At 43.4% G+C, this 26,457-nt stretch overlaps 1 protein-coding gene across 1 annotated transcript in view; it reads left to right on the top strand.

Annotated features, from left to right (window-relative positions):
• Positions 1-4,676: 4,676 nt before the first annotated feature.
• LOC309857117 (inter-alpha-trypsin inhibitor heavy chain H5-like) overlaps positions 4,677-26,457 on the top strand; it is a 40,770-nt gene continuing 18,989 nt past the window's right edge. The window contains exons 1-3 of the mRNA XM_082749983.1: positions 4,677-4,811; positions 13,671-13,715; positions 25,499-25,662. Coding sequence (XP_082606109.1) covers positions 4,722-4,811; positions 13,671-13,715; positions 25,499-25,662 — 299 coding nt within the window. The 5' untranslated portion in view covers positions 4,677-4,721. The remainder of the gene's footprint in view (positions 4,812-13,670; positions 13,716-25,498; positions 25,663-26,457) is intronic.

Here is a 26,457-nt window from a genome sequence, read left to right as displayed (position 1 = left end):
CCACTTATACAACTGTTGATTTATAGGAAAATACTGCAGTGACATGGACCTGAAAGGTCTAGATTAAACAGCATGGAATTTTCCTTACCTAGATTTATAAACGTCTAGTCAGCAATTGGGATTTTGTTTTCACTTGCAAGGCAATATCTTTTTTTTTTTAGTTTTTTATTTAATTTTTTACTTTTTATAAACATATATTTTATCCCCAGGGGTACAGGTCTGTGAATCACCAGGTTTACACACTTCACAGCACTCACCAAAGCACATACCCTCCCCAATGTCCATAATCTCACCCCCTTCTCCCAACCCCCCTCCCCCGAGCAACCCTCAGTTTGTTTTGTGAAATTAAGAGTCACTTATGATTTGTCTCCCTCCCAATTCCATCTTGTTTCATTGATTCTTCTTCTACCCACTTAAGCCCCCATGTTGCATCACCACTTCCTCATATCAGGGAGATCATATGATAGTTGTCTTTCTCTGCTTGACTTATCTCGCTAAGCATGATACGCTCTAGTTCCATCTATATTGTTGCAAATGGCAAGATTTCATTTCTTCATCCCATAGGGTATTGTATTGAGGGTCTAAAGTTCACTTGTTCCCCCCAGTTCTTGTAATGATGACTCTTAGAAAGACAGGTAAATAATAAAGTGGGATAATTGTGGGCTAAAATGTTTTTGGAAGTTGAGGAGTCAATATTATGTTTTCTTTGAAGATATATACCTCCAGAGAGGTCAATACTCTGTCTCTGGTCTTGTGTCTGGTCACTGGCCATGCAGGCTGGTGTTACACAAATTCTCTGTGAAATGCACAATATGGAAAGCAGACCATTCTAACTGAGTCTTCTTTACTCATTCATTAAAGCATATAAAGATGAATAAAACGTGGAGCCTGCCCTTTCCTGGGTCTTGGTTGAGTGAGAAAGACACGTAAACACAGAGATGGGGGCTCCATCAGCAGTATGACTAGCCCCTGTCTACTTGACCAGGACTGTGGAGGAAGTGACATTTGCAGGATTGGGTGGGGGGCCACTGAGAGGCATTCCGGAAAGGAGAAGAATCCATGAAGGGCAAAGGTCAAGAGAGGGCTAGAGGCTGTTTAGGAAACCATATTAAAATCAAATGTGATGTGTTACACTTTGTGATTAGTTGATTAATTCCGCAAGTCGTCATCAGAAGAAATTAGAAAACTGTATTCTCTGTTTCTGTTTCCCCAGATCTTCTCCTTGGGTAAAACTCCGTTGGTAAAATGGGTAAAATGGGTAAAAAAGTGGATGTAACTAGACTCCCAAGATATCCCGAGAAATATGGAGCCAACTTTGAAGGGAATCCATTTCCTCCCTAGGCTTTTTGATTAAGGAAAAAACAAAAAAAGCCAAGGTTGTAAGGAACTGTAGCAACTATGCAAAGTTGTCAGGGGTCCAAGAGAACCACAAGGCCATATAAGTAGATAAAAAGGTGAGCCTGGGGCGGGGGTGGTGGGGGGGAGAAAATAGCTGACCCAGATTAGAACAATGGCCTCATAGACACTCAAAAAGGAGCATGGGGCAAAGGAGGGACCGAAGGGGGAGCGCAGAGGACCTGGGGAGGGCTTGAATCTCCGAACAGCTAGACAGAGGCACTTGGGGCTTCAGGGTACACATTCAAGGGAGAGGAAAAGCGAACAAATGGACAACAATACCCCCTTTCCTCTTCAGCCTCTGCCCTGGCAGGCTTAGCCATCAGTGGGCCATCTCAAGTGGAAGAGCAGGAGAAAGCTCCTAATTCTAATGAGTCTGATGCTAAAATTTGGGGACCCTCAGCTCACCCTCAGTCACTCAGGGAGCCATTTCCTAGCAAGAGCTGGCACAGAGGCCCTCTCTGACCTGGGCGAGGCAGCTCTTCTTTGTCCCCCTCCCTGAAGCCCTTGCTGCTGAGCTCCACGCTAGATTCCGTCCGCGAACACCTGGGGCCTGGCCAGAGACTTGTCTCTAACGGAGTGAGGTCCTGGGCAAGACTGTGAGGTGTCTCGGTGGAAAAATCCCAAGTGCGCTAGATGTCCTTTGCAGTCTTGAGGTTTGAGCTTTGAGCTCTGAGGTTCTAAAAGCTTGGTAGCCTCAAAGTAGAAAACCAGCTCCCCTCGAGGTGAAGTGAGAAACATCACTTCAAAAGACAAATGTTTGTGGGGACAGTTAATTATTTATTTTTAAATTTAAAAAGTAATTTTGTTATATTAATTTTCCACCCCTTTTTTGGGGGACAGTTAATTTTTTATCCTTATTTATGAGGTCAATATAAATCATGGCCTATGTTTGGGAACAGTTTTGGAAGACTTTCACTGGGTCTTAATTTTATTACACCTACCTAGCTTTTAAAGACTGTCCCTATTCAGTCCTGCAGATGCTCACAAGTCACAAAGAAACCTAGGCTATTATCATTTGCAAATACTGGGAATTTTGGAAACTCTCCTAAGTCCTGTAGCTAGATAGCGGCCAAGTTGGGACTATAGCCCAGCCTTCCTCATCCCTGGCACAGCCAGCGCAGGCTCCTACCGCCGGGCCTCGCGTGTCCTAATTTCCTTCATCAAATGTTCATTAGGTGCTAACCATACATTTAGTACAGCACTAGAACTTGTGGGAGATGCTCTTCTGCAAGGAATTTCTGATCCCACTGGTAAAGCTGGCCTTCAACTGCACATCATAAGCCCCAGCCCCATGGCATACAGTAGAACTGGAGAGTCCTACAAGATGAAAGGAAAACTGTTCCTTGACGCTGGACCTCTGCAGAAGCCAGTTGGGACAGATTTGGGAAAAGAGCAGATAGAAGGCCAAAAAAGAGAGTTGAGACACTGAGGGAAGCAGTAGGAAGGGGAAGACAAAGATGCGGTCCCAGCTCTCTTGGAGGATTGGGATCATAGTTGCTATTGTCGCCTTTCAAAGAACTGGGCTTTGTTCCAATTCAACTTTCCGTTCACAAGTAGGTATTTCCTTCAGGGGGGTGGGGACATGGCAGGCTCTGATTCCAGAAGACTGAGGACTGTCCTCCTTAGTTAGAAAGGGGGGGTGTGTGTGCACATGATTCCTGTGCTGCCACATTCCTGCGTCAGCCTCGGTGCGGGGTACATTGGCAACCTCATGATGAATTTATGTCGAAGAACTAAAAATAATCCTTTAACCTGCTTCAGAGTTCTCCCTTACTAGGGATTTGGTTGTAAAATCTTGCTGGACGGGCTGCTGTTGCTTCCTACTGGTTGAGTGTGTTTCACTTAGTGGTTAGGGGTGGAAATGATTAACTGCTAAAGACAAGGGTTTTCTTTTCTTTCTTTTACAATGGCAACCTGTTTCTCCCTAATCTTCTAATGTCTTTGTTGAACAAACAGCATTTCAATAAGAGTAAACAAAATATTTTAAGAAGAGCTGTCACCATAAACACCAATTCTTTTTGTTTTTCATGTTTTCTTTCCCTAGTTCTATGTCCACATTTTTGTGCATCTGTATTTTTATCTGATTATAATCATATTGTTGATAGGGTTATGTAATCTGGTTTTTTGCTCTAGATTACACCGTAGACATTTTTCATGTTCTACAGACCTTGTGATTCTTATCTAATGGCTGCATAATATTCCAGAGGACGGATGTGCCATTATTTGAGTTAGCCATTTTTCTGTTCTTGGCCATCCCGGTTTTGGTCAGTTTCTCACTCTCATTCAGCTCATGGATTTAGATGCTGTTTCTAGAGAGACAGAATATGTCTTTGAAGCGATTGGCCTTTGAAACTTGAAATAAACAAGTGGCTCTAGCAACACTGTGTGTCCAGCAGAGAAAAAGACAGTGCAGGGTGTAAAAGCGGCGTGTGGATGGTTGGCAGGCAATAATTCTTATGGCTGGACAAAATATCACCAATGGTTTGTAACTAACATACCCAGTGATATTCATTTCCATGATTAATAACCAAAGCCTTAGAAACACTGCTACACGGTGCCGTTCTAGCCTCTCCTTTTCTGCCCCCTTTGGCCAGAACCGCATAAAAGGGGACAACATTGCTGACACTTTCTGCAGTAGACTAGTAATTTGCGTCCCTTGATTTGGCTTCTAAGCATGAAGGCAGGATGCCAGGAGGCATGTGCTGCTCTCTGGGCAGAAGTAAGCAGGTCTCCTGTTGGCTTTATGCTAGCAGGTGAGGGCAGGTGGAATATAGAGTGGGTCGGGGTTGTATGTAGAACGGATGGGGGTTATTGTTATATATGGCAGCGAAGGGGTAGTATTTATAGCAGGTGAGGGGAATATGGAGGTATACACAGCAGGTGTGTTGGGGGGGCGGTATATAGAGCAGGTGGGGGGGTGGGCTGTGTACTGAGGGTCAGGCCAGCTTCTCCCGTATCCTCCTGCCGCAGGAATTTAAGCCAGCCCTGTAGAAATCATTTCACACCTTGCAGGAGAGAAGGATTTGGGGTCCGGTGGCAGGTGTCCCAAGCCCTGAAGGTGGCTGCACAAGGCAGAGCTGAAGGGCGGGCCGCGGAGGAGAGCCCGTGGCGAGCGGGGGGCAGCCTCTCTCTGGGGCTGTAGGGCCTCAGCTGGGACCGGACTGGGACCTGGGTGGACGCGGGGCGGGCCGGGGGCGGGGCGCGCGGGGGGCGGGGCCCGGAGGGCGGCGGGGCGGGGCACGTCTGCAGCCGCCGAGCCGCGGAGCTGTCCTCCGCGCGCGTCCCGCCCGGTCCCAGTGCACCGCCGCGCTCTCGCCCCCGCCATGCTCCTGCTGCTGGGGCTGTGCCTGGGGCTGCCGCTCTGCGCGGGGTCTCTGGAAGACGCGCGGACCCGGGATGACACTTCGGACCGAGTAAGTAGAAGTGGGAGGACCTAGAGGCGGCCCCGGGCGCGGGCTGCCACCCCTTCCCGCCGCGTTCTTCGGGCGCGTGGCTGTTGGACAGACTCCCTTGAATGGCTGCAGGACGCAGGGAAGGGAGAGATCACCCCCACCTCCCGTCATATCGTCACCCCTTCTCTGCATTCCCCAACCTTCTGCTCGCAAGCGTCCCCATCTGTTGGTCACTCTTGGAGAGAGTTTGGATGAACTTTCCGCAGAATTGTTCCTGGGGTTTGAAAGCCCCGCAGAACCAAATCTTGGTTCCTGTTGTGGATGGTGTCAGTTTTGAGAGCGAGCCCAAGCTAGCTACAGTTTCTCCTTTAAGATGCACGCATGGGGTGGGGTGGTGTTGCTGTTGTTCCTAGCAGTTCAGAGAAAAACACCATCTAGAAGTTGCAGACTCTCCTCCACTTTCCCCATCTGAAAACCAGGGGGACTTGACTTTCCCATCAGGCTCTTAACAGTGGGTTAGCAGTTCAAAGGTGGCTTGATGGTCCGGGAGGACCAAAAACCCAGTGTGCACTTACCGGAGTTAGCAACTTGTGCATCTGCCGGAGTTTGTGTTCTGAAGGGCTCAGCTCACAGGTGGATAAACGCGCAAGTATGAGATCTCACTGCCATGCCCGAGAAACGGAAAAGCTTTTTGAAAAATATAAAAGGAACTGACCAAAATATCAATGGGCAGGGGGCGGCTGTATCCCAGTTAAAGTAGGCATCTCCTCGTACTGTTTCCACACGCATCACAGAATCGTTTAGCTTAAAGCATATTTCAGATGATGGGAACAAGAGAGAAGTAGGCATACTTTTCCTCCCCGTTCTCCAGCAGCTCGCTTTGAAGAGCACATCTGGAAGACGGTTCCTCTCTTGTTGACTCTGCACAGGGATGTGTTTTCTGCACAATGAACGAAAGGGTCCTTCTCACATAGCGTCGTCAGGAGGAGTAACCAGGACAGATTCGAGGAGGGTGAAAAGTAGAGGGGGGAAAGGGCCAGCTTTGGGTCCAGAAACTGTGGGAAATAATAGGGTTTTAAGGATTGAAGAGTTAACACTCCTAAAGCGCTTGGTACAGTGGCAGCACTTAAGTTCACTCTTGCCATCAGGCTTGGGCTGCTGAAGCACAGCGGGAAGGATTTGGGGTAAAGAGCTTGAAAGTTTTGGGGGGGGCAGAGGGAGGAAAGTGTGGGAGGAACCGAAACAAGGATTCTGTTTATGAGCTAGGAGGAGGGATGAAAGCTCCAGCATCTGGCAGTGCGAGTAAGCTTCACACTAAACTTTTCCTGCATAGAATAACATGGCCTTGGCCCATTTTAGCGATTTCATGCTGCCTTCAAACCATAGCGCGATTTATGCGTCTTGAAAATGACTCAGACAAAAATTCCCAAGATAGGAAGTTCTATGAAAGTTTGCAAATTTTACCTTTTTATCTCTATTAAAAAAAGAAACAAAAAGCAACAACGTGCGTGTGTGTGTGTGTGTGTGTGTGAGAGAGAGAGAGAGAGAGAGGGAGAGAGAATGAATAATGTAGGATTTAAGAACACAGGTTCCAGAGTGTTCTTGTCGAGAACAAGCCCTCCTGGGTCCAAACCCTGGTCCTACACTCTCCAGAGAGTTACTTACTCTCTGTGAGTCTCTGTTCACTCATCTGTAGAATGGGATGGTGAAATAACTCAGTTAAAAGAATCTTGAAGATTGAAGCTTTGAACAGTATGTGGTGATGGCCTTAGTGCTGACTCTCCATAATTATGGTCTTCAGAATTACACGTAAACTTAATTTGTAAATGTAAACGAGTATGTCAATTTCATGTAAATTTTAATGCCCAAGAACATGCCTGTTAGCTTGCATTGTCACTTGTTGCTTACCTTCAATTGGCAGTATTACTGATAACACCTTAAATTCAAGTTCCTTTCTCCTCTCTGACCCTTCACCCCATTTGTAGACAATATTACCCATAGCAAGAGACTGCTCTCAGCAGTGGTCTTCGAACTTTGGTATGCAAAATGGTACTCAGGGAGCTCATCAAATACCCTGGGTGGCTCAGTAAGTTAAGCATCTGCCTTAGGCTCAGGTCATGATCCCAGGGTTCTGGGATTGAGCCCCATATCGAGTGCTGCTCAGTGGGGAGCTTGCTTCTCCCTCTCCCTCTCCCTGCTGCTCTCCCCCTGCACCCCATCTTCCTTGTGTTCTCTTTCCCTCTCTCTGTCAAGTGAATAAAATCTTAAAAAAATACACAGACCCCCATCAGATTAGATCCATTAGGTTTGGGGGGGGGTGGCTGGGTGATTCTGAATTAGATGACCCAGTGACCACACATAGAATAATACTGCTTTAAAAGAATCTTTCAGGAAACTAATATTAAAAAGGAAGTCTCTTGTATAAAATCAGCCTGACGCAGATTTATCTCTTTCCTAATTTCAGATTGATATTGTGTCCTTAAATTGGGATAGGGCTGTATACCTATTACTACAAAAACAGTTTTTAATTTACAGAATAGCGATAACCACTAATAGACTGAGTGTTCCTAATGTTCTGGAGAGTTCGCTAGCGGCTCTGTGTAAAAATAGTGAGAAGCAATGGAGACTATGGTGTGAGCCAGGGGGAGCCAGACTGCCCGGGGTTCAAATCTGCGTTCCAGCACTGACTGTGTGTACCTGGGCAAGTAACTTAACCTCTCTGGGTCTCCGTTTCATTGTCTACAAGACAGAATTATTACTGAGATTGGCAGGGGTGGATCTAGGTTTTTAGAGGCAAGTAAAGTTTACATCATTGGTAAGGCCCTCTTTGAAGAAAAAGAATATCCAATTAGGACTACAAAATTTAGGTGCTAAAATGAACATGTATTTAGGATGATAAAGAGATCACAACACAGGCCACCTGTTTACAGTCTGACAGACACCACAGACATCAGCCGTTGTTGAGGGACTGTGCGAGGGAGGGATCCTGACGCTTACATTTTATTAGCTTCTAAATAATAATAAAATAATAAATCCACTCTTGCTCTCACAGTTGCTGTGAAGATTTAGTGGATTAATTCACGTGAAATACATGTATTCAGTAAGCACTAAAGTGATATTCGCTATTTTCATTGTTTATGGAGCGCTTGCTTAAATCTCTGATGACCACTGCAAGGAGAGTCTCTGTTTGCTTCCTTCCCAGGAGAAGCAAGGAAGCTCTCCCAGGGAGAGTGACACCAGAGTGACAGGTGCAGAACCTGGATTAGAACCCAGGTGTGCTGGATGCCAAGGCTGGGCTTTACAGACTCCTCCAAAGACCAAGCCACTTTTGTATTTATAACCTAATAGAATTTGTTTCAATGTGCTTTTTATTTGCGGCTCCTGGCATACGGGTAGTGTTCAATATATGCCTGGGATACCGCATTGATGGTGGGGATACGTTTCTGATAACCTGAATTGAGAATTTCTGGAATTTTAGTTATTTTAGAATCCGCCCCTCAGAACCAGACCTCTGCATCTGGAAACACAAATCAAGAATCAAGAAAACAATTTTTGTTTTTGTTTTTGTTTTTGTTCTTAACTCTTTAAAAAGTGAAGTTACTAAAAGATTTTGTGAGCTCCAGACCACTCAGGACTGTCTCCTTTTATGGGCCTGGCTGTGATTGTTACAAAGGAGCCATCCGATGAATGGGAAGGAGGATATTGTGGGAGACAGTCCAGAGATTTACTCACTCTCTAACCAGCCATCTCCTATTTCACTGAGTAGAAGGAGGAGGAAGGAGAGGGCGTATTGAGAACCGGGTCTGTGATCTGTATGTGACTTCATTTTCCTACCCAGCAGTCTTCCCCACACCTTGGATGCTCTGTTGAAAGCATTCTTGCCTTCTTGCTGTGCGGGTTCCTGTCAGAGACCCCAACTGGCTCTCTGTAGCTAACGACTGGCTGGCTGGTTCCATTTAGGAAGATGGGATCATGGGAGGGAGACCTAAGCTTTTTTTGGGGGGGGCAGGGTTCCTAAATCTCCTCCTTATTTTCCTAGAGGCAAAGTCCAATTCCCTTGTTTTTCGCAGGTGAAGAAAGTGACTTGTCTAAGTCCAGTTGCCTTCTTCTTCTTCTTTTTTTTTTTTTCCTTATAAACCTGCCTGGAAATTGTTGGGAATTGTAGCCCAAAAGTGAAGTTTCTTCTTCCATGGCTGAGGTTATGGGCGCCCCGAATTGCAAATGGTCATTAGCTAAACATCCTGCATCAGCATTACTCCGAAGGAATAAAACTTTTGTACGAGGCATGTCGAGTTACCCAAACAGGAATCTTCCCAGAGGACTTGTTCTCAGCCCAGGTGACAGGCAGTGACTGCAGTGATGTTCCAACCCGTGGCCCTAGATTCCGTGTTAGGCCCTCTAGCAGATTTCGGAGGCCCTGGCTCCTGAGTTCCTGGCTCTTGGTTTTGAGATCAGAACACCCCCAGGGGGATGGGGGCCAACTGGTGGGTAGGTTCCCAGTACAGAGCCCTTTAGGAGCTCATCACTTCTGTCCCCAGATGAGGGTGTGGCTAAGGCTGGCCCAAACGCAGCATCCCTTGGATCTGTTATGGGACCCAGACATCTCTGTACAGTCAGCCTGGGTCATTACGGCACCCATGCCAGGAGGGAATGTCTGTGTTCTGCATCTTCTGAGTTTCTTTCACCCGGGTTAGAATTAGGTTTCACTCTTTTCCTCTTTCCCATGCTCTTTCCCATTTATGGACTTTTGGGAATGTTCTAAGAGTATTTCCCTTCTCCTTTAATCGTGATCCAACACTGTGATAAATCTGGGGGGGGGGGAATACAGTCCCTGTTATTCAAATTATGAATATATAAGCAATGCCTACACCATCTTTCGCCCAGAGCTTGGCTAACTGATAATGTAGATGGGAGATTCTAGACTCCACATCCCCAACAGTGGTATTGCTACATTTTCTGTGCGAAGGAAATCTTGCCCAACCCTCTCCCTCCTGGTAGTGAATGCTGCTTAGTCCATACAAGTTGGAGAGGCGGTGGTAGACCTCTGAGGCTATTTCTCAGCGTAGTTCCTGTATTGAACCTGATGCTTTGTCAGTTTCTCCCGGCCCCTCCCCTTTTTTAAAGATTTATTTTATTTATTTGACAGAGAGATCTCAAGTAGGCAGAGAGGCAGGTAGAGAGAAAGGGGAAGCAGGCTCCCTGCCTCGCAGAGAGCCCGACTCAGGGCTCAGTCCCAGGGCCCCGGGACCACAACCTGAACCAAAGGCAGAGGCTTTAACCCACTGAGCCACCCAGGCGCCCCTCTCCTGCCCTTTCATCCCACTCCAGTAATGCCTGTGCCACTGGTTTAACCGTACCTCCAATGTAGAGCCTCCCACGGTTACTCCGGGGCATAGAGAACTCTCCTTTTTTCCATTTCCTTTGTAACTTATGAAAACTATCTTTTCTATTAAGTTTTCATGAGTACGTTTCTTTCTTTCAAGTCATATACTATGGTCCTTGACAGCAAGGATCATGGCTTACATTTCTCAGTTAAAATTGTGGCCTGGACATCTTCTGTTCCAATGCTGAAGAAACAAGCTCGGTTCAGTAGTAGAAAAGAACTTTATTTAGGCCCTCTCTGAAGTCTGTGATTTGGAGCCTCAAGCTCTCGACATTACTACTCACGGCACCCTTGACAATGGACGGGAGTCAGTTCCATATCTGTCCTGAAACTCTACTCCCAAATTCTTGTGAGGCTTTGGGAAACATTCGAACAATAAAAAGGATCAGGAATTCCTAACTAAAACCAAAGATGACGACATTGGTGTCATTTCCAGTTCCAGTCCTAGCTGGCACCGGGAGACTCTCTGTACTGGGAAGCTTTGATTCTGGTTCCGTCTCTTTTAAACTTGGACTGAAGCGTTGCCATAGCGATCCCCTGAGACATCAGATAGTCATCTCAAAAATGAAAAACCAACTTCTCTTGTTCTCCTTAAAGCTTGTTTATTTTCTTGGAAAAGCTATTTTACAGAGGAGGAAACTTCAAAGAAAATACTTGAGATCAATCGCAGATCTTAATACCTGAGAGAGGTTGGGCTTTCTTTCTGACTTTAGCTGTTAAGTGGTCCCCAGCCTATTCCACAATTTGAGGAAGGGAAAGGCCCGGCGTGAACCGGCAGAGCTGGCAAAGACCTTGCCCAGAATGCTTATTCTGGCTTTCTGTGGACAGTATCTCAGGCAGAACACCTCGTCTGAGAGAGAGAAACTAGTATCATCCCACTAATTGGTTCTCATTTGGACTCAGGGTGGCGGATTTTAAATCTTGTACTCTCTCTCCTGTTCCATGTTCTATAGAATAGGAGGCTCTGTAATGGCTTATAATGATAGTTTACAATAGTATATATACCATAGTGTGTGTGTGTGTGTGTGTGTGTGTATGTGTGTGTGCATTCCACCCTCCTGCCCAGGGTAGATCAAGGGAGGATAGAGATTAAAACAGTTACTGTTATGACTTTAGTTTACCAACTGGAGATATCTTTATTGTTTCCTTTTCTGTTGTGGAAGTAAAATGTGTTAATTACTGAATAACTCAGATAACACGGGAAAGTTTCAAGAAAAATAATTCAGCCACCCAAAGGTGGCAGCCATTTACACTGTGGTGTACATTCTACACATACAAACACTTACGCTTACAAAAATTAGATCATATTAACTGTAAGGTTTTGTTACCAGATATAGTCACTTGAAATGTGTCATGGATATATTAATCAGGATAGGCTAGGTTATTCTGTGGTGACAAGGTCTTAAAAATCTCAGTTTCTTAAATACCACACACTGACTTCTTGCTTATACAACCGTCCATCTTGGGATGATGGCTGTCACTTAGGAAGTTTGGCTTCAGAAGCAGCTGCCATTTCACACGTTGCTAATTACTGTACCAGAAAGCTAAAACAATTCTGTAGGATCATACATCCGTAGTGAAATCACTTGATCCAGGAGTGACGAATGCCACTTACATTCCTAACTTACTGGCGGAGCTAGGTGCATGGCCATCTGCCTTCTCACAACGGGCCCAGATAATGCAATACTTCTGGCAGACAGCTAGAGAAATATTTGGTGGACAGCACTGAAGTCCAGTAAAGTGAATGTTTGTTGATGCCAGTAAATAGAGATAACACCATTCTTTTCTTTTCTTTTTAAAGATTTATTTATTTATTTGAGGGAGAGAGAGAGAGAGAGCACGAGCCAGAGGGGCAGAGGGAGAGGGAGAGAGAATCCCAAGCAGACTCCCGACTGAGTGGGGAGCCTGGTGGGGGCTCGATCCTACAACCATGGGATAATGACCTGAGCCAAAATCAAGAGCCTTATGCTTAACTAACTGTGCCACCCAGGTGGTGCCCCACACATCATTATTTTCTATAGCCATGTAATTAGTCCATGTATCATAATATACTGATTATACTGAATAATATACTGAACCAAACCTCTTTTTAAAGATATTTTAGGCTATTTCTAATCATTAACAATTGTTTTAAAAGTTCAAAAAATTTTCTTACTTTTTCCCTCTTACAGTACTCTTCTGTAAGTAGAATTTCTCAATTAAAAGGCATGCGTACCGATGGGAATGGAAAAATGTTGCAGCCACTTTGGAAATCAGTTTGGCAATTTCTTAGAAAGTGAAACTTAAATTTACCATATGACCCAGATAATCTACTCCTGGATATCTATGTCCAACACAGAGACTTGCATGTGAATGTTTATATAAGTTTCACATTATTCATAATAGCCAAAAACTGGAAAAATCCTGAACATCACCTGGCGAATGGATAAACACAATATGTTATATCTGTACAATGAAGTATTATTTAGACACGAAAAGGAACGAAATACCGATAAATGCTACAACAGGGACAAACTTGAAAAGGTTATGTTAAGTGAAAAAAGCCAGTTATAGAAGACTATTTATCATGTGATTCCATTCTTGAAATGTCCAGAATGGGCATATCCACAGGGACAAAGTAGGTTAGTGTTTGACAGGTGACAGGTAAAGGGTATGGGGTTTCATTCTGATCTAGTAAAAATGTTCTAAATTGAAGGTGGTGATGGGTACACAACTCTGACTATACTAGACAACATTGTTGTGCACTTTAAGTGAATGATTATATTGTCTGTAAGTTACACAGCCTTGAGCTGTTAAAAAAGAAAAGATCTGCATAAAGACCATATTTTTCAAGTTTTTGATCAGCATTATCAAATTGGCCTCCAGAAAGGATGGTTTATTACTCAGCAATATTTGAACAGTGATTTTCTATGACTAATGTTCAACCACCAGCTAGGACTTTTACATTAGTCCAGAGTGGCTGATCCCTTAATACAAGTTTTTTAAAATAAGGATTTTATCACCTTCCCATAGCCCTCCTCCCCATGTGGGAAAGTACAGTTTAAATAACCAGAAAAAACACAGTGAGAAAATTCAAGGTAAGTTCAATTTTGCTTGCAGAGTTTCCAAAAGTTTTGAGTTGAATAACCGAGCCCCTCAGAGTAGAACTGAATACATTTACTCACTGTAAGAGACACAATAGCAAAGAGCTTCAAGGCAGAAATAGAATAAAATGAAGTACAGATATTAGATGAATTCTTTGCTCTCGTCATTTCGTGCTCCTCCGACAGGTGGAAGAACATGCAAGTGACGAGGTAGCGCCGTCATGGTCGAAGCAGTTAACCAGGGTGGAGGGGGGTGGGTTCCACTGCCAGGCCCACTGCTCCTTCATCAAAGGTCCAATCTGCTTTTCAGGGTGGACTGTCTCTTCTGTGAATTTGAATTGATTTTAGCCCCCTCGTGTAATGCATTTCACAATGACCTCCCAATCCTATTTCATGACTCTTTTCTCCTTGTAGGTTGGACCCAGGGTGCCAAGGCAAGTCCGACTGTTGCAAAGGCTGGTATGTATATTCCGGGGACAGCTTCCGTGTCTGCGCCCTCACTACTCTGTATATTTTGAACCAGGCCCTACCGTCGCTTGCGGCTCCTCCAAAGCTTGCAAAGCTGCTCACAGAAGAATGCTGACATTAAACAGCATAGCTTTTATAAGGCTTGCTTGAACTGGATTTTCTTTCTGGAAAGAGACCTGATTGTTTCAGTAGGGCTCTAAGGACAAAGGATGGAGTTTCAGAGCCTTTCCAAAAAATGAAAAAGCTTAAATAACCTGTACTTTTTATGGCATTCTTACACAAGAAATAAAGGCTTTGTAGTGAAGTAAACAACTGAAGTAAGCAAAGAATTCACGTTGGTCATCTACAGCTCCATGGAATGGAGTTGGGCAAGGCTCTCGGTGTGTGTTGGAGGCTATCAGATTGGAATTTGGGCGTGCGTTCAGGAAGTTGAAGAGCTTATTTGATCCCGTCTCTGTTCTTCCTTATCCCTGTGTATGCAGAGATGGATCAGAATGTGGGAACATGCCTTCGGGCCTGGGATGTGAATTTGGCAGCAGTTCTCAGGGGCTAGGCATCCCTCCGGGGCCTCTCTACACCTGGGCAGTGTCTGAGTCGGTTCTAGCTTTACCACGACCCATGTCACGATCAGTACCATCTTTGTCGGGCTGCGAAGTTGTATTCTTGTTAGTCCCTGCTTGGTTCTCCCTCCTCCTCTCTTCTCCCAGGTTTGTTAATCTCATAATCATTCTTCGGTGTTTGTCTCCACGTTCACATCATCACAGACAGCCATAGACAAACATAAACATGTCAAGAATTGCAAAGAATCTGGACTTCCCCCAACTTGCAAGCCAAGGAGAGGGTTTGTTGCCATTGCCTGGATGCCAGCCGAGCACAGGAGACTCCTGGGTCAGAGACAGAGGGCGATCACTGCGCGCAGAATAGCCATACGGGAGAGCCAGTGTTTGTATCATTCCTGGGATCTGATGGGCACGTTCTCTTCATCATTCTAGATATTAAACCAGCTTCCCCTTTGCTCTGGAGGGAGATCCCACCTCTTCCAGAGCTGTTCAGTATTCAAACATCCTTGAAAAGACAATTCAGAACAAAGGTAGTTAGAGCCTCTGCTCAAAAAAGCGTGCAGAAATACCAGGGACTCCTGGAGAATAGTGGCCCAGAAAGACCTGTACAAGTTTTCTTTTGTTCATGCCTGCCTTCAACCCAGCTGGTACTTTTTTGAATGCTTACTATGTCCCTTGCACCACTGTAGGCACTGGGAAGGCGGTAATGAACAAGACAGACCAAAGACCCTGTCTTTCATAGACCTTGAATTCTGAAGTGGGGCAGAAATAGACGAAAAAGACAAAGTGAATAAATAAATCATAAGCGTCTCAGTAACAGAGAAGGTGACGGTGCCATTGAAAGAAAGAACATGCCAGAAGATGGTCGAAATAGAGACATTCGCATATATGAGATTTCTGATCATCGCTGCCAATCAGTGGGATCATACAATGACAGCTGAGGCTGGCCGAGGGTTTGCTGTGTGCCTGGCATTGTTCTAAGTGCGCCCATGTCATACTCAGTCACTTCTGTACCATTCTTTGAGGTGTTAGACATGAGAAGGCAGAGGCTCAGAGGGATTGACTAACTCACCCAAGACTACACGTTTGGGAAGAGGTGGCAGAACCAGGATTTGAGTCACTCCTCCGGCTTCTGTGTGTGCTCGTAACACACATACTGCCTCGTCAAGGACAGATCTTTTGGTCCATTTCTTATTATTTTCAATCAATCTTATGTCACTTGGCCTAACTGTATCCATTCTTTTAGGTGGTGAAAAACATTCTCCGTAGTTGGCGCACCATCATTTGTTAAGCATTTGGCTGTGGACGAGCTTTCGATTTGTCTTCAGTTTTCTGACCCCTGTAAAAAATGCTGCAGGAGGGTTTTTTTTGTTTATTCTGTTATGTGGGTGCTTTTTAGTCTATGACCTAGATTTTCAATAGAAAGATTGCTGGATCAGAGGTGCATGGGCATTTTACATTTTGATAGCTGTCAGACTGCCTTTGAGTACTACTGCTCTTAATTCTGTCTTTATTAATTTCATTTCTATGAGCCATGATAAATATGCACATTTCTGCCACCAAACATATAATCACTCATTTTGGCTTGTCAGTCTCTTAGATAGAAAGTGTTGTCTCATTGTTCCTTTAACTGACATTTGCCTGACTACTTAGGAATTTAGACTTTTTCTTCCTATACATTTATTGGCCATTTACAGTGGTTCTTCTGGGAATTATTTGTGTGTGTGTGTGTGTGTGTGTCCTGTACCCATCTTTCTATTATGTCTTTAATCCCCCAGTGGTCAGTATGTTAGAGATCTTTGTATGGAGAGCTACTGTCTTCTGAATTGGAAGAATCCCCCCCACCCCAATGTCTCATTTGTTGATGAACTTTGTTTACAGTATGTTTTCATGTAGAAGTTTTAAGTTCCTTAGTAATAAATGAGTTCATCTTTTCTTTCTAGCCTTTGAGTTTTTGTTTTTGGTTTCAAAGATTTTCTTGACCCTTAAGGAAGTGGTGATGCAACATGGGGGCTTAAGTGGGTAGGAGAAGAATATTTATATAATTTTTATAATTTATAGATTTTATTATGATTTATGCATAATTTAATTTAAATTATAATTTTATTATAATTTATATGGTATGTATTATATAGAACGTATAGTATAATTTATATGTAATTTATGTATAATTGTATATTTATATAAATATAAAATTATATTATTTATATAATCACTTAGATTTTCTCAGACATCTCTAAGAATTTTAAAAGTCTTACTTTCACATACATTATGCTTCTTTTTTTTTTTTTTTACCATGAACCTTGTGTATACATCCAGCTGGTACAAGCATGAGCTTCCCAGCAGTAGACCTGATGCTTCCTTCCCTTTTGCACATGTCTTTGGTGCCTCCACGTTACATATAGGATAGATTCCAAGGACATGTAAGGCCTTGTGTGATCTGACTGTGGTCAGCCTCTGTAGCTTTAGTTTATCCTGGGAATCTCCTTATGTTTTATGTTCTAGCTGTCCACACTAATTTGAAGGTCTCCAGATGTTCTCTAACTAATGAATAGAATGTGGACGGCAACAGCTGTTCCTCTCCTATCACTGCCAACTCATGAACCACAGGGATTGCTTGATTTTCTTTTGAATTAACTGGATACCCTTTTTATGACACTCTTTGGCAACACAGACACCAAGAAAATTTGTATTTGAAGAAGCAGGCGGTATCTTTGTATCTGAGTAGCGTGGTCCTTGACAGAGAGTGACCCGGTTTTCACTGTCATCGCTTAACCTCTCAGGGGCAGGAGCAGGTCTTGGCATCTTCTTCATAGGAGGTGTTCTAAAATCTGTACTTGGAGTATGTTTTAAGCAGTTATGGTAAGACATGGAGACCTGGAACTGCTCATCACAAAGGAGGAACTTTACACTCCTAGGTCCCTAGGAACAGGAAGCACCGTGCTGGTTTCTGGTTGTCCGGGATCTAGCTCTGGGGTGACTTGGGGAAAGGGGAACCTTGCCTTGGTGTCTGGGAGGTTCACCAAGGAGGCGGCTGGGAGTGTGGGCTCTGGACAGGTGGGCTCACACAGGAGGAGTTTGCTGTCTTTAGGGATTAGCTTGCCCTGGGAAGGACAGTCTCTTGAAGAGCAAGGCTCCAAACGCCAGAGCGACAAGTAGATAGAAAATAGAGTCAGCCTGCACGGTGCTGGGTGTTGTCATCTCACTGGGGGCTACGTATGTGTCTGTCGCTTTGGTTGCGACTCCAGCCATTGTGGTTTCTCTCTTGTTTCTCTCTTGTAATTTATGTATAATTATATATTTATATAAGTATAAAATATATATAAAAATATATACATTTATTTATTTATTTATATAAATATATATAAATATATAAATTATAAAAATTATATACGAGGTATATAGAGTAGGGTTTCTTTCTCTATGTAAAGGTGATAATTGCATTTTTTTTCCTTTCCTCTGATCATAGTGAAAGGTTGCTCAGTAGAATGTATTAGCACAAATGGCAATTCAGAGCTAATGCCACCCTCTGTCTACGAGGAAGTGAAATTGTGTCACCCGGGTGGCAAACACAGTCCCTAGGGAGGTGCCTTGTCTGAAAGTGTTCTGCTTCATGTAGCAACAACATGGGCTGGGTTGCTTTTCTCAAAAATGAGAGACAAACAGGTACAGTGAAGGTCTCTGGACCCAGGGTCCACCAACAGCCCAGTGCCAGCCTTCTCTGCTATAAAGTGCGGGGATGCTGAGTTATGAGGTTTTTAAGGGTCTCTGCCATCTCCAAAGTGATTTCTTCTAATGGTCACTAGAGAACCGTTAGACCAGAATAAGACAACAAAGGGTTAATCTTCTGGGAAGAGTCCTGGTTCTGACCAAACATTGCTCAGTTAATTTCCAGATGGCATCTTGGGTAATTCAGGACATCCTCTGGGTGGCTTGATGTTAAGTGACTCGCATGAGTCACACAGAAGGCTTTGGTCCCTTGAGCAGCTAATTAAAACACTCCCTGCCTCAAACTGCTTTTCCATCTGTTGAGCCTTTGTAGGAAAAATAATGGAGAAACTGTTTTGTCACAGGAAGACTTGATTTTGCCTCCGATTTTCCAGTTGACATCCCCAAATGAAATAATGAGTTAACTATAAATATGGAAAGCATGTTGGATTTTTAAGAACTGTGCATTGGGAAAAACTGAAGCAACTGTTTTATATCCTTGTTTTTATGACATTTTCACGAATCTCTGCCTTTCCAGGTTCTGTCCCTGGCTTGGGCATGTCGGTTTCCTGACAGTCTTGTGTACCTGTCCAGTGTTCTCACAAGGCACCCGTCTTTCTAATTAAACTGTTCAATTCTTTGTTCCAGGAATGTGCTAAGTAAGACTCCTTCCTGCTTCTATGCCTTTTGTGTTTTTAGAATGTTCTTTTGCACTCCTTCTCCACAAACAAATTCTATGTCTATTTTAAAACCTTTTCTTACTTTTACAGACCTCACTGATTTCTCTTTCTTCTGAATTCTGGAAGGTCTTCCAGGCAGTGAGTGAATATGTACATCTTTCTGTATCTTCCCATGTTGCTTTCTATTTTTTGCCCTTTCTTCCCATGGTGATCCTAAGTGCCTTGAGAGAAGGATCCACAGGTAGTATTCCCAGTCCTTCATGGGATTTAATCTAGAGTAGTGGTTAATACATTCGAGTTAATTACTATTTCTGTTGGGAGAATGTGTATTTTTCTTTCATTGTTCAAGATTTTAAAATTCAATTCCATAAATGGTTTCGAGTTTTACTCTATGCTGACAGCCATGGGCAAAAAATAAATAAATAAAAGGTATAATTCATGGCTCCTGCTCTTGTGTATGGTCTCAGAGGGGCAGGGGAAGGGATGAGCAGCTTGGGTGTGGGGTAGCTGTGCACATAAGTGGCTTTAGTAGCTTCTAGGCTGAGAGCGCTATCCAGTAGGGCAAGGGCTACAAGGCTTAAGGAACAGTGGGGACTCCTATGGGAAAACAGTAACTGGGCAGAAGCAATAAAACCCAAATAGTTTCTTGAAACTTTTCTCAGTCTGTCTCTTGGGCCCATAAACTATGTGTCCTATTTTTGATGTAATACTGTGGAAAATTTCAACCATATCCATAATCTTAATTTGAGGCCAAAAAAATTACCGTAATGGTTCATCTTAGTGTTTTTGTCAGGTGTCTTCTAATTTCGCATTTTAATTTTAAGTTTAATGAAATGATAATTGACAGTTATGTCATGAGGAAGGACAAGTCAGCATGATGTCACAAAGTGATGACTCTTCACCACTCTTGATTCTTCACTAAGTGAAGAAAATTCCAAATTATTGTCAGAACAGGGTTGGGCAAGGATCATCTACTGATGGAGCTAGATTTCATTTGGAGTGGCAGGCAGGTGGAGTTGTGCCCTGTGCTCCTCTGAGCTGGGGACTTGCTAAGTTCTTTTCCCAACTGTCCCTCTACCTTTATGTAAAGGAAGAAAGCAGTAGGTCACTGTGGCCCAGAGTCAAAGATTCAGTGAATTCAACTCCACCTCTCAGCGGCAAGAAAAGCAAAGAATCTGTGGTCATCAAAAAATTTTTTGTTCAATTTTTTCATGATTATATTAAAATACACACAACATAAAAGTTACCTTTTAAAACCACTGTAAAGTGTCCTGTGTAGCGGTATTAAGTACATTCACACCAAATACAAACATCACCACCATCCATCTCCAGAACTGTCTTTATTTTGCAAAACTGAAACTCTGTACCCATTAAACACTAAACGCCCATTCCTCCTACTCCCAGCCCCTGTCAACGACCATTCTCCTTTCTGTGTCAATGAATTTCATTACCTGATAGCTATTTCATAAAAATGGAGCCAAATAGTATTTGTCCTTTGGTGACTGATTTATTTCCCTTAGCTTAATGTCTTCAAAATTCATCCATGTTGGGGCACCTGAGTGGCTCAGTCAGTTAAGCATCTGACTCTTGGTCTCAGCTCAGGTCATGATCTACTGGTTGTGGGATCAAGCCCTGCGCTGGGCTCTGTAGTCAGTGCAGAGTGTGCTTGAGATTCTCTCTCTCTCCCTCTCTCTCTGCCCTCCCCCTACTTGTGACAGCTCTCTCTAAAATAAATAAATCTTTTAAAAAATTCATCTATGTTGTAGCGTGTGTCAGAAGTTCTTTCCTGTTTTTGAGCAATATTCCATTATACATATAAGCCACATTTTGTTTATCCCTCCATCTATCAATGGACACAGGTTGCTTCTATATTTTGGCTACTGTGAATAATACTGCTCTGACCATAGGTGTATAGATTGAGACCACTTTTAATCTAGTAGAACAGAGGACATCGATGAGCAGAATAGGATTGGAATAAGGAAAAAAGTCTAGTAAAAACAGTGAAAATGGCTGCTCACTCTCAGCCCTCATGTCATGAGGTAGTTGGGATTGGCAGGTGTGAGGGGCTGGGGGCATAGGACATGGGTCTGGTCTAGAGTGGCAGCCATCATTAATTAGTGCCTGGTCTAGAGTGGCAGCCATCATTAATTAGTGCCAGCAGCTCATGGTCACGAGGGAATGGGCAGCCAGAGTTGCCCCCACTATCCGTTCCAAGACAAATGGGCATTATGGACTTTCATGTGAATTTTCCAACTTTTAAATGTTGTCCCCTAGATGAAAAATTTTAAAAGATTGTGCAAGTCAAATAAAAATGTCTGCGGTCTCTATAATTTGAGATTTCCTCCTAAAATATACCAATCAGTAAAGCAACGTAAATGATACCAGGGTTTTATCTGTTTAAATTGTGAAGGGATCAGCAAACTTTTACTTAAAGGGGTAGATAGTAAGTACTTCAAGCTTTGCAAGGCTGTATAGCTTGTCACAATTACAAAACTATACAACTGCTCTATTTTGCAGCATGGAAGTCGTCACAGACAATATGCAGATGAATGGGTGTAAATGAATTATGTTCTAGTAAAACTTTATTTACAAAATCCTGTGGCTAGTTTGTCAATCCCTGGTGTAGCTGAATCAGAGGGCAGGGGCAAACAATCAGGAAAAATAATTATAAACTTTGATGGATGATAGGGGACTGGTTAATTAAAATATAGAGCATCTATAAAAAGAAAGTACTGTGCATCTATTAAAAGAAGAATGAGAGGGATTTGTTTGTACAGTGGCAGATTGCATTTTTCGAAGATAGTGGCACTTTGATATAACACTCCTTCCATTGAGGTAGGGTTTGGACCCTCTGCCTTTGAAATCGAATGTACTTTTGTGACTCTCCTGCCCAGGAGAGTATGGTGGAAATGATGCCATGTGACTTTCAAGGTTAGGGCATGAAAGGGGATAGAGCTTCCGCCTCGATGTTTTGGGAAATGTGCACACATGGAGCCTCTAGCCTCCAGTCATCAGTCGGACTAATGTGTGAGGTAGTCCATGCTGTGAGTTCACCTGACCTTGACCATGTGGAAGGACCATGTAGAGGGGTCCTGGGACAACAAGAGATAGAGAAATGTCAGCCAGCGTTGAGATGCCTCAGCAGCTCAGTCTTCCAGCTCAGCCACCTTCTGACTGCACACCCCCTCCCAAGTCAAGTCTTTCTAGAATTCCTGACCACAGAAGCCACAAGAGAAAAACACCATGATTGCTGTTGTTAAAGCACTCAGTTTTAGAGTGGTTATGCAGCATGAGGTGATTGGGATGTGCACAGATACAAAAGGATGACGCACTGTATCATTAGATGAAATTAGAGCAAATCAACACAGCACGTATTTATGGGAGGATAATACCAAAACCTGTTAGTTTAAGTATTGCCTCTGGGAAACAGAGCTGTTGATCTAGGGCAGGAGGGAGACCATTGTGTTTCCTTTGGTTTTCGTGTAATTTGAAGTTTTTACCATGTGCATATGTTACTTGATATTTTTTAAAAATTGGCTTACATTTTAAATAAAGTGGTGGGTGGTAATTCACAATTTTCTCAGTTCAAGAGATCTTTCTTTCTTTCTTTTTTAGCATTGGCTCCTTTTTACCCAGTGCATCTATAGAAATTAGAGTTGTGTGCTGTGGTATTGAAACCCTTCACAAATTCACATATTTAAGAATATAAGGATATTGGAGATAAGAGAATATGTTGAAACATGGATAATTTAGGAAGAAAACCTGCTTCCAGGGAAACATGAGTAAAAGTAAAACACTGCATCTCAATTTATGCTTTAATTTATCTCAAGGTTCCATTTGGGAAAGATGAGGAGACACAAATTTTAATTTAAAAATCCCCAGTGGGTTATTGTGCTCTTAAGGTCATTATCATTACCACCTTCCCCAACCTTATCTTCATGGTCTTTACTGGAATGTGTGTGTGTTTAAAAAATCTATATATATTAAAGGTTTATTTATTTATGTTAGAGAAAGCTTGAGCATGTGCCCAAGTAGGGGGTGTGGCAGAGGGAGAGAGAGAGAATCTTAAATAGGCTCCAAGCTCAACACAGAGCCTGATGAGGGGCTCGATCCCACAAATTGGACTTAGGTCATGACCCGAGCTGAAATCAAGAGTCAGACGCTTAACCAACTGAGCTACCCAGGCACCCTGAAATGTTATATATATATTTTTAATGAGATCATTTAACAGAAGGCTTTGGTTAATCCACGTCTAGAATCTCTTTTTAATCTGAGTCACTTCTGGAGAGACAGATATTGTCCCAAGGAGACTAGATTTGTGTGGAGACTATTTACAATCAATTTCTAAATTCCAGAATAGTTTCCTAAAAGCCCATTTCATTCCTTACTTTAGGCTTTACCTTAGATTCTTGGATCTAAAGGCAGACATAATTTTATTGATTGATTCAAGCCCTCTTAACTTAGAGATGGAGAAATATGAAGAGGTCCACCTCCTTGTGTTACTTTAAAACAGTGGTTCTCAGACTTGAGCATCAGGATCTCTTATTAAAATACAGATTTCTGGCCCCACTCCCTGCGTTTCTCATTCTGCAAGTCTGGGAGGGAGTTTGAAATTCTGCATTTTTAACAGATTTCCAGGTGATGCTCATGTTGCCAGTCTTGGGACCACTCCTGAGAACCGCTGCTTTGATGTAATTCCTTCTCAGACCAAATTGGAGAACCTCTTTTCCTCTCGCGGGTGAAGAAATCTTTCAAATATGTTTAGATTTTTTTTGTCCTACTTGATCACCACTTTACGGAAACTTTGTGCTTGTCTTTCTCCAACTTTCCAAGAAAGATACACATTCTCTTAACATTTTTCCTGAGCCTGTTGCCTTTTGTTTTTATCCTTTCGAGTCACCAAGACCAAAAGTTCAGCCACAAAGATGAATAATCCCTTGACCTCTGTGTCCAGTGCTGGCCCATTCTGGTCTTGCTCTGTGCAGTTTCCCATCTTGAGTCTGTTCACGTGTGTTCTCAGATGTGCTTTGTACTGTAGGGGACTCAACCCTACCTCTCTAACATGTTGTATAAAGTATCTGTCCAGTTTCAGTGGTTTGCTGTGAAAGGTGGTATGGTTTGACTCCAACATTTAAATACGTTTAAATAGAATGACACACTATGAAACTTTTAGAATGGGGTGTTAGAGTCCCTCTGGGTGTCACAGAAGCAATATGCCTTGATACCAGCAGGGCATCATCTTATATTTATTTTGAAAACTAGCTTAGGGCTGGAAAGAAATTCAGAGAGCAGACGCAAGTCAAGAGAAATGTTGACTAGGTAGGGCACGTCCCATAGGGACAGTAGAATCCTATTGGAGTAACGTGGCTCTTTTCAGAATTTATTGAGAGCCTGTAGAGTGCTGAAGACTGTGCGGGGGTTTGAGGACCCAGAGATAGAAAGACGGATCCGCCGAGACAACTAGCCCCATGGTGGTGAGTGTGGGCTCTGGGACAGGTGGGATCGAGTTCAATCTCTTCTCCATCACTGTTAATGGGCCAAGATGTAAACTTACAAGCTTGACTTCTTCTCATGTTTGAAATGGGAATAAAGAACATGTACCCTGAATGTGTGTCGGTGTCCATAAAGAGATAATGCCTCGTCTTAATCTGCTCGGGCTGCCATAATAAAATAACATAGACATAAACAGCAGAAATTTATTTTCTCACTGTTCTGGAAACTGCAAAGTCCAAGATCAGTATCTGGCAGGGTTCATTTTCTGGTGCAGACTCTTCCTAGCTTTTATAGAAGGCCACATTCTCACTTGTGTGACCTTTTCTCCATGTCCTCGTGGAGAACGAGAGCAAGCTCTTTCGTGTCTCCTCTGGTGGGACACTCACCCCATCAGGAAGACCCTCGTGACCTCATCAAACCCTACTCAACCGCCAAAGGCCCATCCCCAAGTACCGTCACATGGTGGGGGGCGGTTAGGACTTTACCACATGAATTTGTTGGTGGTGTTGGGGGGGGAGAGGATGAGGGTCACAAATGTTCAGTCTGTGCCTGTAACTTGTTCAGCCAGTTCTTGGAGTTAGAGAACTGCTGTGGTTGCTTTACTCATTAATGCTTCCTTCCTTCTTCAGCATCTGCTTTCAGTGCCCTCGGATGGAGTGCTGTTGTGAAGGCTAGAAATACACTGAAAACTTTTAACCTGCTTTTAATCTGCTCCATGTAGCGACTGCTCTTGTCAGAGGCTTTGGGATAAATTTAATTAGCATACACTTTCCTTTTTCTGGCTTCTAATACCCCCAATACTGTCTTGAGCTCAGTATCGATTCCCACTTTCCAATAATGTGATTGTGGTCTCCGTGGGAAAGCTCTGGAATCTAGCTTCTCTAAGTGGGTATTGAATTTGATTTGGAAATAGGTGTGCCCTGATGTGTTCATCAATTTTATGATCCTGTAAATGTGATCTAAAATTTTATAACAGAAAAGCATTACATACTTCACATACTTGACTTCTAAAATTCCAATACTTCATTAAACTACTTCAACAGTGTGTATTCTCTGTTAAATAGGAAATCTTCACCGTGTCCCTTTGTTTAAGTTAAGTTAGAAGATATGCTTCTCTCTCATGAGCTGGTTGTCCAACCATAGTTGTTTTATGAGTGGGGAGAGTGGTGAGGCAGAAAGCGAGGGCAAGACAAAGAAGAAAAGAATCATATGCCAAAGGCTGCCAAGTTGAAGATGATTTCTCTGATGAAAACAGAGCTTCACCCCTACCCCAGAATGATTGATTTGCACGTTCCCATGTCACTGAAAATACCGCGTGCTTTAATTCCAACAGAAAACCAAACCCCTGATGACGGAATTCTCAGTGAAGTCTACCATTATTTCTCGTTATGCCTTCACTACCGTGTCCTGTAGAATGCTGAATAGAGCTTCCGAGGACCAGGAAATTGAATTTCAGTTGCAGATTCCAGCCGCAGCTTTCATCACCAACTTCACTATGTAAGCGACACTCTGGTCAGAGACCCTGGAATGGCGAAGTCCGTGTGGGGTAGCCAGGGTGAGCCCGAGAGGACGTGAGCTCCAGGGCCTGGGGGCGTGAGAATTTCTCCCAGCAGATGGCGTGGGGCTCAGAGGGTCGACTCCCTCGTTCCCTTTCTCCTTCCTTCTCTACCTACCTTCTTCCCTTTCTCTCTCCCCGTCATCCCTTCTTCCTTCTTCCTTCCTTTCCACAGTCTCTTCCTTGGTTCTGTTTCTGTCCTCTTCCCATCTCCCATTCCTCTTCTTTTCCGCTTTCTCTTCTTCCCTCCGACAAATGAGTGCCCGCTCTGAGCCAGGAGCTCTTCCAAGTGATCAGTGTATTTCTGTGAAAAAGACAGTGTTGCTCAGCTACAGAAATTGCAGTGGGGAAAAATGATAAGTAAGTAAACAAATCAATAGATGAGATAATTTCAGACGGTAGCGAATGCTTAAAGATGGCAAGTAGCACCGAGAGGAGCTTGTCTAGACGGGGAGAAATCAGGGAGGTAGTTCAGAAGGGGCAGTGTTTAAGTTGAGGTCTGAATGATGAGATAGCATGATCCATATGATATACAAAATAAACTATTTCTCCTTTTCTTCTGAACTAGGAGGCAAAGACGTGCAAAGAAGGGTGGATTTGGGGGTTTCATTTGGGGTCTGGGCAAGATTCAAGCTGGTGAATCTTCATGGAGATTCGAACAGATCTGATGTCCTCCACAGGAGGTCAAGCCCGACTATTTGGACCTGTTTTAAAATTGCCCTAGAATGAAATGAATG

Source organism: Mustela nivalis (assembly GCF_964662115.1).
Source record: "Mustela nivalis genome assembly, contig: HAP1_SCAFFOLD_392, whole genome shotgun sequence".
Taxonomy (NCBI): domain Eukaryota; kingdom Metazoa; phylum Chordata; class Mammalia; order Carnivora; family Mustelidae; genus Mustela; species Mustela nivalis.
The sequence above is the reverse complement of the archived record's forward strand: the minus strand, read 5'-3'. Positions and strand labels throughout refer to the sequence as shown.